This window comes from Anopheles maculipalpis, chromosome 2RL, assembly GCF_943734695.1.
Source record: "Anopheles maculipalpis chromosome 2RL, idAnoMacuDA_375_x, whole genome shotgun sequence".
NCBI classification, from domain to species: Eukaryota; Metazoa; Arthropoda; class Insecta; order Diptera; family Culicidae; genus Anopheles; species Anopheles maculipalpis.
In genome coordinates this window covers 16,549,560-16,560,883 of record NC_064871.1, presented here as the reverse complement: position 1 = coordinate 16,560,883, position 11,324 = coordinate 16,549,560, and the positions used below count along the sequence as shown (strand labels likewise).

Genomic DNA, 11,324 nt, shown 5'->3' with positions numbered 1-11,324 from the left:
TAATTTGCTTAAGATGAGCTCGTTTGCGAGGATAGGAACCTGTTTTACGCGCGCATTGAAGTTACTATCAGCGAGAGAGCGAGAAAAAACTGTGTCACTTCCATCAGGGACGTCACCAATACTGGCTGGCACACTTTACGCTAAAGATCACGCTAGCAAAGGGTGCTTTCTTCTCGAAATTATGCTCTGACTCATCACTGCAAACACACATAAGCTTTGGCATAGATTTGTACAACATATTGCCATTAACACAGTGCAGCCAGTTTCACAAACACTTCCTTAAAGCTTATGGTCATATTCTACCCATCCAAGCACCACGTGCGTCTCACACTGAACCAATTTACAGCAACAGCTGTACAACCGGGGACGGGATGTTAAGATCTCGTCGATACTTTTTGCACCTGTTGCCCATGAAACCGATTGAACCGAACCGACGAAGGATACAAATAGAGACACGCAGAGCCCTTTGCTTAAAGCACACCGACCCGCGACCATGTATGTTTTATGCCGAAGCATTCGTACCCGTGCTTCTAAACCGCTGCGAAAACCGTCGTAGTGACGATGCACATCGTACCGTGGTCTACGCTCGACTGCCGCATACAGCGCCTCCATTCCGGCGAAACCGGCGGATCGTGGTCGCATGCTTGGCCCAAACGGCAAACTGCTGGTGAACCACAAACACAAACAAAAGTTCACCCCCCTACGAAACCCCGCGTGAATGTGTGTGCAACGCAACCCGACCCAGCATAACCACGCTCTTCATATGCTCAGGTGAACCGACCGACTTCCCTCTAGAACCGGTTATCCGGAGCTATTGCAAGACTTTCTTTCCACTGCGCTCGTCGGACCCGATATACGTTCGGATCTCTTTCTTTCATGGTGGTCGCCTGCTTCGCGTTCGCTATTCTGGCCACTATTCTCACATGGGGTTTGTTTACGGTGCTGTTGGGGTAGTTTGCGTGAGACTGTGCGAGTTACGGCGGTCGAAGAAATAATTTATGTTGATGCAAAGCAAACGCACACATAGCCATCGTCGCGGACTGCATGCTGGGTCGGATAATGCCACCCGCGAGAGAACCATAAACCGGTCCGCGGAACGTGAGTGGAGAGTTGTGGCCAAGAAGCAGACCCGTCTTCGGTAAGTAGCAGTGCAACAGGTTGCTCTAGTATCGTTGTCTCTCATGCTGGGGTGAGAGAGCTTTTTCCGACTAGTTAGGAAACTTTTTCTTTTAACGCGTGCTGTAAGGGATCGTCGGAAAGCATAAACTAAGGCGCGCGTTAAGCGCGGATAGTTCTATCATACGTTTAAAAAAAAAGCTGTTTTAGTTAAAGTAAATATTCCAAAGCTGGTTTTTGTGTGCATAATTTTTATTCAGTATTCAAAATAGTAATATCATTGTTTAATTCCTGATAACACAACTAGAGCTCAACTAACCGCTAGCGGTTCGTAACAAGATTTCCCTCTAAGGTTAACTAAAAATGTAACGAATTCTAAACTAAAACGTACTGTTTTCATACTTAGTTCTTTAGTTCGAAACGCTCTGAAGCTAATAATATTCAGTGTATGCCTTTTTCTCCAAGCAGCCTATCCAATGTTCTTGCCTAGCTGTTTGTTCCAGGGCCCGACGCATCACATTGCATTGAATGCTTGCATCTATTGCTTTAAATTATCGAAATAAATGTTTATTACATTCGTTGCACATTGTTTTGCTATTATTTTATTATAAAAATAGACTTTCAGATAGTTTTAACATTTTCTTTTCAAAATGTGTTCATACTGTTACCTAAAATTTGAAATAAAAGTTTTGCAAACTACTTTTCTAATGATCAATCCAATGATAGTATCTACCAAGGAAATATAATTGGATCACAATTAGTTTAATATTTAAAAAAGAGATAATATCAATTGGGCTAATTACGAGCGTATAGTAAAAATATCTTAGAGATATGAAAGGAAGCTAAAAACAAAATGCGTTATAGAGGATATGTTTGGTAAATTGTTTGTAGAAGTTGATAAAAAGTAATTAGAAAAAAGTAACAAAAAAGAGAGTAAATAATAGTAAACAAAAAACAAATGATTTTTAGTTGAAAATTTAACGATGGATGAGAGTAAGATGATCACGAATGATGATTATTTCAGGTCCTGTAAACTGAAAACATCCTATAACAAAGTACCTTAATTAAATATGTGTCCATTATCATCAAAACAATTTTATCAATCATGAAGCAGAGATTTAAAGCTTTTCCTATCAATTAAAATTATGCACCAAAATATTCTAATACGATAGCTTACCCTGAATAGATCAAGGGGCTTAACATTTAATTCTGCACTTACCGTATAAAACCAATGCACCTGTGTAGGGTCGACTGGAACATCCTGGGTGGCTTAACTTCATAGTACTTCGACACGAGCGGATGATTTTCTACCAGCACCTGCGTAAGGACGACATGCGGTGGTAAAGGATAGCGTTTGACCACAAACTGAGTTTGTCCAGTTTCGCTGATTCGTGTTTCACATCGAAGCCTTCGCTGCACTGCTAACCTGTGTACGGATAGATGTTAATAAAGGACGTTTGCTTAACTCATAGCAAGATAGTCAATTCTGACCGGCATCCAGACCATCTCATTACTTACCTGGTTAAAAGTATACGTTCGCTCTCGGTAAAGTCCGGTGAAAAGATGAGATCATAGTACGGTTGCCGCCTAAGGATCGCATCCATGAGTTCATGATAAAACTGTACATCAATAGGGCAATAGTCTTCGGCCATGTCCGTCCCATACATTTTCGTGCGCTTTTTTGATCCGAGCCCTCGGCGATCGTGCTTGAAGCACACTTCGATCGGATGCAATATGCCCGTCTGCTTTGACCCTAATCCTCCACCCGACCAGCCTAGCTTTTGAAGCAATCGGTAACCGATATTGTGCTGTTCGATGCAGGACACGGGTTGATGGCTGGCTTCATTCGGAAGCCTTTCTACATTGTAATTCAGGTAGGGAAACCGCTGTGTGTACTGCAAAATAGAACATAGACGGAAGGACGATTTAAATGCGTGCGTCATTAACCGGTGCACCACCTTTATACGTACATTCACCTGATAACAGTAGTATTTCAGGATTTCCAACAAATCAGCCACACATTGTGCATAAGCCTTACGGTGTGTGCCGGATGTTTTGTTGATGAAAAAGTTGGCAGCATAGGCTTTCACCTCGAATATCCCTTGCGATATTGAGCTGATAGCAATCGAAATCGTTCCGCTGCCTAAACGTTCGAACCATTCCGTTGTTTCTTTGAGTGAATTGTTTACCACAACGATGTTTCGGAGTACATCGTCCAGCGTGAGAGATGGATGGACAGGATATAGCCTCCAGTCTAGTAGCTCTTCCGTTTTTGCTTCCACGCTTTCCTGTGACGTATGGTTTTCGTCCTGCACCCTGCTTTGGACGCAGGAAGTTCTTTTACTTTTCAATTCATAATAAACTTTAGCCACAGGCTTGCCAAGTTCGGTCACTCGCTCCATAAGCTCGGGTTCATATTTGCATCCGTATGCTATCATGCTTGCGAATACTTGTGCCAGGGTTACTAGCTCATCTTCCGGAATCCAGTCCTTGTGCAATTGCATGAACCATTTCTTCAAGTTCCATAGAGAGTTTGTATCGTGCGGGGTACGGTATCCATCGATGACCCAATCAGTATTAACAGCTGCATCAGACGATTCATGACTACTAGTGTGATCTTCTGTTGTATCCTTATCATCGCGTACTGGCAAAACATTAAATATTTTGCTACGACGAGCTGAAGGATTAAGCCATCTGCGCCGTAGTCTTTTGCTTATGTATGACCGCCGAGCCGCGAGTCTTTTCTGACGTTCACAAACCTTAAATTTCATGATGCCAACAATACGAGGTTGTTTGTTAAGTCGATTTTTTTATGCAATCGGTATTAATTACTAAAATCGTTTAGTAAACAAATATGTTCAACTCCGCTAGTGTATTGCTGGCACGTCGTATCGATTGGCGAAATGAGCCAAAGGAGCTCAAGGTGATTATATAGTTGAACTACACTATGATGCACAGCAAAAAGGAAGTCGTAGGCAGAACTTCAATGAACATAATGTAAATACTACATTTTATTAATATTCGTTATGAAGGTCTTACGTTATATTTTGCAATTATTGTATGTATTATTTTAAATTGCACTAAAAAGAAATAAAAAAAAAAAACATTGAAATAACCGTTTCGCCATGACGCATCTGGATCTGAATCGGTAATCTCTTCGTGACATATATTTACCTTGGTCGTTTACAGTTTGACGGATTCGGGCAATGTCATAACAAAAACAATCTTGCAAGCAAAATAATAAAAAAACGTGTGTATCAATAAATGTATTCAATGCAACGTAAAATGGTTAAAAAACGTAAGCCAAACACAATCACAAAACAGTCAGCTATTCCCGATCCCGTATCGACTACATCGAATATACAGCCGCCAACGGAAAGCGATAAACCAAATGAAAAAGTGACTCCTTGCGGCATGGAATCTCGTTCCACAGCGAATGCTAAGAAAAAAGCGAAACAAAAAATGAAAAGCAAAACCAACGCTAATACTGGATGGGTGGAGGAAACTGTCGAAGAAACTACATTCAACATTGAGCAATGCAGAAACGCGCTCGAACAAGATGAGCATTGGGAGCTGCGGCGTGCATTTTTGGAGAAAAACCAACATATTTTGCCACCGGACGAACTCACGTGTCTCGCACAGGTATACATGAACGTGCAACTGTTGGGCTGTCGCTATCCTCCGGAAACAATGGAAATGGTTGAAAAGCTTGCCGAAGGTATTGGGCGCGATTATCACCGGAGTCGTGCATTTATGCTGAAACGTACCTTCGTCTCGGCTTCGGATGCGGCCGCCTCCAAAGTACGCAGGGAAGACCCTATGATTGCTGCAAACGTTGATGCGACGTCGTCGGCTGGAAAGGCGACCGACGATGCACAGAGCCCTGCTATTCCCACATTCTTGTTGAACTGTCTTCGGAACGACTTGATTATTTTGAACAACAATTTCCGGCACACTATGGCCACATTTAACGCACTAAACAATGGCGTAAAGATCGAAGCAAACTTTCGTCCGAATGGTCAGGGAATGTACGAAGGTTTTGTGGAAGCCTCAGGCACTACATTAGCGAAAGTGCTTGCCAGTGATGGAAAGCGCGCACTGAGAATGGCAATGGAAAATGCAATGCAAGTGTTGTCACAGCATTGCTATTCGTTAACGGTAAGCAGAAGGATTTTTTCTAGCTTCATACCAATTTTCACTACATTTTGTTTGCTTGTAGCGCACGAAACGAGCCACCGAACTGGATGGTATAGAGGTGATACAGAAAGAGGGCACTGATGAGCAAGACGATGCTGAAACTGACAAACTCGATACGGGCAACGTTGGATTTAAACTGCTGGCCAAACTGGGTTGGAGTGGTGGATGTTTGGGTGTTCGCGGCGATGGCATAGTGAATCCCGTTACCGTAAATCAACAGTTCGGTCGTAAAGGGCTTGGGTTAAAGGCGACCCCGGCAAACCCAACCCAAGGCAAAATGGATCGTTCTATGATAAAGCAAAAGCTGATGGATTTACGCGATGGAAAAATCGAAGATCATCACATTGTTTTCAGCAATCAATACTCTAAGGAGGACCGAAAACACATCCACATGTGAGTAAAGTGACGCTGGTTTGACAAAATTGTTACTTTAATTTTATTTATCTTCGTAGGCTTGCGATGAACATGAGATTGAAATCACAAAGCTATGGGAAGGATACCAACGGAACCCGGCAACTTGTGGTGAGCAGAAGGCAATTGCGACCACGCGAACTGATGCGAAAAATTATGCTTGAGAAGGATCCAACTTTCTGCGAAATGTACGAAGTTAAACCCCCGGCCGAGCAGGCATAATTTTATTACCAATAATTTGAATGTGTCATATTATAGCTTAAAAAGAAGCTAACGGGTTTGCTAGCGACTTGGACGATTTTTTGTGTGTGGTTTTGTTCGATACTGTTTCTTAACTAAGTGCATTACCTCTTCTATAAGGTCAGTCTTGCTTCGCCTCCTTTTGAGGTTTACTTTCGAGCAAATGTACTCGTCTACATCGATAACTTCGCACTGTGTTTGTTCATTATTTCTTCCCGCAACATTGATGGCACTATGTTCAACGGTTGAACGGTCTGCTTCCGAAGCCTTCTCACAGCTAGTTGCACGTACCTCAGTTGATGTGGTAACGTTTTTAGCAATCTGATAGTCGGTGGTTTGTGTGCTAGCATCGTGCAGGTCTGCAGGCTTCGCAAGCACTTTGCTTTCGTGTGCTTTCGGTATGTTATTGTTCATTTGCCATACTTCACGTATCGCGGTATATTCCTCTATCTTCAACAAGCAGTATGAACACACAACCGATGCATGATCCTTTTCGTAGGTAATGGCGATATCCGAAAGTCTGTAAATAGTTTCTAAGTGTGCTTCCGACAGTTCGGTTCCACCTCGTAGATTAAACAAAGGCAAGCAGAGATGGTCCGCGCAATGGCATAAACGGCATTGAGAGGTAGGCAGGGTGTCATCGGATGAAATAATGATCTCTGATTTTACTAAAATTTCATCCGACCAACTAAGGTTGGCCTCGGTCGGATCATTTACGGCAGGATCCTGATCGAGCTCCTTCGGTATTGACGAAGTTTCACTATTCACTCCTCTATCAGTCGTATCCCTTGTCATGTTTGATGTATGCTAATACTTGATGGTATTGTGCCAAAAGAAGAGAGAAAGTTTTATTCAATAAACTTCACTTTATCTTGTAGTGTTTGTTGGTACTTACTGTAAACTAGTTACAATACTACATTGAATAAATTGTGTTGGGATTTTGTGATGCAGGCATCGTAGTGAAATTGTAGGGAACAATGCTTGACAGATTAACGATGAAAGTCTGTCAAATCGAATACAAAAACATGCTTGACAGATGTGCATATTGCCCAAGGTTTATGCAACATTTTCACCAATTTCAATGTGTTTGAACTTATCACAATTTTCGAAAAATACAGACTAGTTGGGTTTGTTTCTATAGTTTACGTATTTCCAAATTCCAGAATACCGTAATTACGGCCATTATTTATTGTTAACAAAGTAGGTTACTACCAACAGTAACATTAAAGTAGAACATTAGTTCGAACGTCTCGTATCGCGTGTATAAAGTATTTTTCAATCGTTTGTCGCGAACGGTTCAGGTTACATTATATTAAACTTCTGGAAGTCATCTTCAAGGAATAAATAGCCCAACCGATAAAAAAAATAATTTATTTATTTAAACAATTGCAAGAAAGTGGTTATTTGCGAAAAGCTCTCAAGATATTTGTTTACATCCTGCGGCTGTCAGCCGCTCGATCCCTGGACGGTGGTGCAAAGTGCTAATCAAAACACAAACACACGGTGAGGGTCTCTACGCGGTGTAATCGGGCTATGAAATCGAAAATTCATACGTTGAACGGTCTGAAAAATGAAGTGAATATTCCTCAACCAGTAAACCTCGTCCTCTAAATGTGTCGCGTTGTTCTGTGTTTAATGTGGTGTCAAGTTTGCGATCAGATTTTGGGTTGAATTTAGTGAATTTCCAGCGGGACAAGTGTTCGTAGGTTCAAAAGTTCGTCCAAAATTTTGCAATCGCAAAAGTGCAGTTTCGAAAGAAAGTGTCATCATTTATCAACCAATTTGTGCAGCCAACAGCGTGCAGGAAGCGTTATGGCAAAGGTGCAGGAAAATTGGCGCGACGTTATTGCCGATAGGCTGCGGGAGCGGAATAAAAACGAATCGGCACGCTTTGCTGATATTATACATTATAGTAAGTGTCCTTGCAAAACCCGGTTCACTGACATGCAGGGCAATAAATTAGATTTTGCGCTACGTAGTAATACATCCTGCTCGAGTGCAATATGGGCGTACGCCTTACATGCTTTCTGCCGCCGTACTGGGACGCGAAAGTGAAAAGAGAAAGTGGTGTGCGTAATACAGTGCCGAAGAAATTTTGCGTCACTACTGTATCCATATGGTGTTGGAAGGCTTTTAATTTTGTTCATTTTTCACTAAATTCCCGTTCGTTTCTTTTCTTTCAGACAACCGCCTGTTCGATACGGCCGCCAAACTGCGACAGGAAAATTTGGATTTGAAAATTGATCGAAAAATACGGGACAGTGTAAATGTGGCGGGAACGGCCGGTGGCAGTGGCACCGGTTTCGGGACGGACGTTGCCTCCATAACAAACGCACAAATACAATCGCTCGAAAAGAAGGTGCTTGCCCAGCAGGAAGAGCTGACCGAACTGCACAAACGAAAGGGCGAACACTCGCAAATGGTGATCACCCTGAACCAGAAGCTGTCCGATTTGCAGCGGCTGCTGGCTGAGAAAGAGCGAACACTGGCCGAAAAAGCGGCCCTGTGCGTCGCGTTGAAAGAAGAGCTGGACGAGCTGAAAGCATCACACGTAACGATAAAAGATGAATCGCTAGCATCGCAATTGCGCGCCAATACGGCCGAAGACAAGTTGCGCACAGTGCAGGACGAAAACACCAAGCTGCTTAACCTGCTCATGGAATACAAATCACGCGATGCCGAGATTATGAACAAGGAAAACGATAAGTTTGTAAAGGAGAAAAAGGCACGCATCGAAAGTGAGCTCGAGCGGGCAATACGGGACATTCCGGGCCCGTCCTCGCTCGGACCCGATCTCGATCGGTTCGATGTGGACGATCTGCCGGAAGGGGTGGAGTTTAAGTTTGACGCTCACGATGGTGAGGTAAATGCGGTACGCTGGAGTCCGATTGACCGTATCGTGGCTACTGGTGGTGCGGACCGGAAAGTGAAGCTGTGGGACGTGGGAAAAGGTAACACAACTGCGCTCGTCCGTATGGTTTTACGCGGAAAGGAAATAATCACACATTTTATTCCTTTTTTCAGGTGTCTGTGAACAGCGTGGTGTGCTAGTGGGCAGCAATCAAGGGATTAATTCAGTTGAATTTGATACGACTGGTTCCATGATTTTGGCTGCTTCCAACGATTCTGCCAGCCGGATGTGGTCCGTCGTTGATCATCGATTAAGGGTGAGTGTAATTTGCGATTAAACTTTCCACATTATACGTTTTTTGGGGTTTAAACATAAGAAAATTGACACAGGGATTTTATTTTTAATTTTATTCACTTTATTAAAATAATGTTTCACATTACAGTAACGTTTTCCTATTGATCGCTGTAAACCGATGTTCCGTTGGTTAAGCCACTGATGCGAATCGCTGCTCTTCTGCGATGTTAGTGTCTAGCGAATACATAGAAAACATATGCATATGTATTGTATGTAGTACTCTATTGCGTTATGACACGCGTTTGCAATTCTTTCGAATACGATTGCTTCGCGTGGCCGTTCGGTTGGAATTTGTGTTTTCGTAAACGTTTTCCTATTTCTTTTCTTCACCTTCACTTACGGTTTCATCTACTAGCCTAAGGTTGTTTTATTTCTGCGCAATTAAGTTAATGTTAATTTGATTTCATTACATTTAAATTAAGTTAAATTATCATTTACTTTTTTGACTTTTATGCGGTGTAGGTGTGTGAGTGTGTGATGCATTTTGCTGTTGTAATTTTTATCATTTCTCTCCTCCATTATCGATTTTTATAACTTTGTTCTGTATGTTGTAGTTATGAATTGTTGTTGATTTGAGTTTGAATTGTTATATCAAGAACGATACTAAAATGCATTTTAAAATATTGCAAGAAATACTTGACGGAGAAAAGATGCTTGCTACAGACCCTTTACGGTCGTCTAGAAATAGATTTCGCCGACGATTTGCTATTGACTACTAACTATTGTTATGTATCTCTCTTACTGTGGCTAAGGTTAGTTGCGAATGTGTATTCGTTGAAATGCCATCACATTTAGTGGCAGTTCCGTACGTAAGGTAATGCAGAAGATTATGCGCTGGGTATTGTTTCTGATTTTGATTTTTTTTTCTTCTCTCGTATTCAGTGGGAGCTGTGAGTGAGTTGAGTGTAAAATGGGGATATTCTACCGCCATGCGTACTGAGTATGATTTGTGTTTCGGTTTTACATTACAAAGCGAAAACAAAACCATTTCAAGATGCCCCTCAGACGCCAAAGATCCGCGCGTTCAAAGAACTAATAAAAGTTAGAGATAATTGAGTAAAAATAAATTATGATAAATGCTTAAAATTAAGGCCGCACATTTCCACTGGCTGGCAAAGTTGCATGAGACGAAGCCGTAGGCAAATAGTGGACCTGCCTATCGGGTTGCTACTTGTTTCCCGATGAGTGAGGTCCACATTTTCTGTCCGATCGATCGCACAATGCAAAACTCAAATAAAAGCGTTCGTTCGGTTTCATTTGAGTTGTTCATTGCCGGTGAATCATCTCGGTCTCGGTCCCAAACTACTCGCCACACGTTAGCAAGAATAAAAAAAAACTAAAACGTTCGCCGGCCTGAGTGTGGCCTTAAAGTCCGGAGAAAAGGACAAATGGATATACAATGCTACAGATTGGTCAATGTTTCCCTATTTCCCTGTTCACACCGCGACCGCCACTGTCGGTTGGTGGGGGTTTGCATGGGGGATAGGGGGAGGGGGGATTGTTCCTATCGGTATTACCTACTACCACCCTAATTCTTCGCCCTTTTGCTAGGTTGAATTTTGTCTTTTTTTTCTCGTTTCTCTCTTTTTCACTATTTAGTCGAAACAGTTGCTACTAATACTAACACACGCACACACTCTTCATTGGCCGCGCAAATTTGGGATCAAACCCACAAGTCGCATGGCAATGCACTCATTCACGCTATCGTTCAGTCATGCAGATCAGTCTCACAAACGGAAGAAGCTTTTGTTTTGCGTTTAATTCGTAATGCCTATCACAATTACGCGTTCACCCCTCGCACACACACGCACACACAATTCCTACCAACCCCGTCCCTTATAATGTTTCGATGTTCCCTTTTGTTTTGCTGCTAAAGCGATGTCACCTTTGTTTTCCTAATTCACTTTAGCACTCATTTGTCCCTCTGTTTTATATTCTAGTCGTCCTTTTCTCCAATATGATTTAATTCATCGATTGTATGATCTTTTCATGAAAATGGTGTGATAAAATGATATTTGATTGTGGGTGTATGATTGTTTTTTTTTTCTTCTTCTAAATGTGATTATGAGTTATTTGTTCGCTTTAAAAAAAGACTCGCTCACTAGAGGCACTTTCTTCGTTTTGTAGTAGTTCTAAAGGATAATAATTGCGCACA

The 11,324-nt window shown here is 42.1% G+C and overlaps 4 protein-coding genes across 5 annotated transcripts in view; 2 read left to right on the top strand and 2 right to left on the bottom strand.

The window, feature by feature from the left end:
* Positions 1-1,820: 1,820 nt before the first annotated feature.
* On the bottom strand, positions 1,821-3,887 carry LOC126564816 (uncharacterized). Its single transcript, XM_050221933.1, has 4 exons — positions 3,087-3,887; positions 2,635-3,011; positions 2,336-2,542; positions 1,821-1,845 (listed from the first exon to the last, which is right to left on the bottom strand). The coding sequence occupies exons 1-4, from the start codon at positions 3,885-3,887 to the stop codon at positions 1,821-1,823; spliced, it is 1,410 nt and encodes a 469-aa protein (XP_050077890.1).
* Positions 3,888-4,401: 514 nt separating this feature from the next.
* LOC126564805 (uncharacterized) lies at positions 4,402-5,946 on the top strand. Its single transcript, XM_050221921.1, has 3 exons — positions 4,402-5,274; positions 5,336-5,706; positions 5,766-5,946. The coding sequence occupies exons 1-3, from the start codon at positions 4,402-4,404 to the stop codon at positions 5,944-5,946; spliced, it is 1,425 nt and encodes a 474-aa protein (XP_050077878.1).
* A 60-nt stretch (positions 5,947-6,006) lies between these two features.
* Positions 6,007-6,759, bottom strand: LOC126564796 (uncharacterized). Its single transcript, XM_050221910.1, has one exon. It carries the CDS (start codon positions 6,757-6,759, stop codon positions 6,007-6,009), a length of 753 nt encoding a protein of 250 aa, XP_050077867.1.
* Positions 6,760-7,776: 1,017 nt separating this feature from the next.
* Positions 7,777-11,324, top strand: part of LOC126557622 (autophagy-related protein 16-1) — a 238,986-nt gene continuing 235,438 nt past the window's right edge. For both annotated transcript variants that reach the window (XM_050213466.1, XM_050213465.1), the window contains exons 1-3: positions 7,777-7,876; positions 8,148-8,915; positions 8,989-9,131. In XM_050213466.1, coding sequence (XP_050069423.1) covers positions 7,777-7,876; positions 8,148-8,915; positions 8,989-9,131 — 1,011 coding nt within the window. The remainder of the gene's footprint in view (positions 7,877-8,147; positions 8,916-8,988; positions 9,132-11,324) is intronic.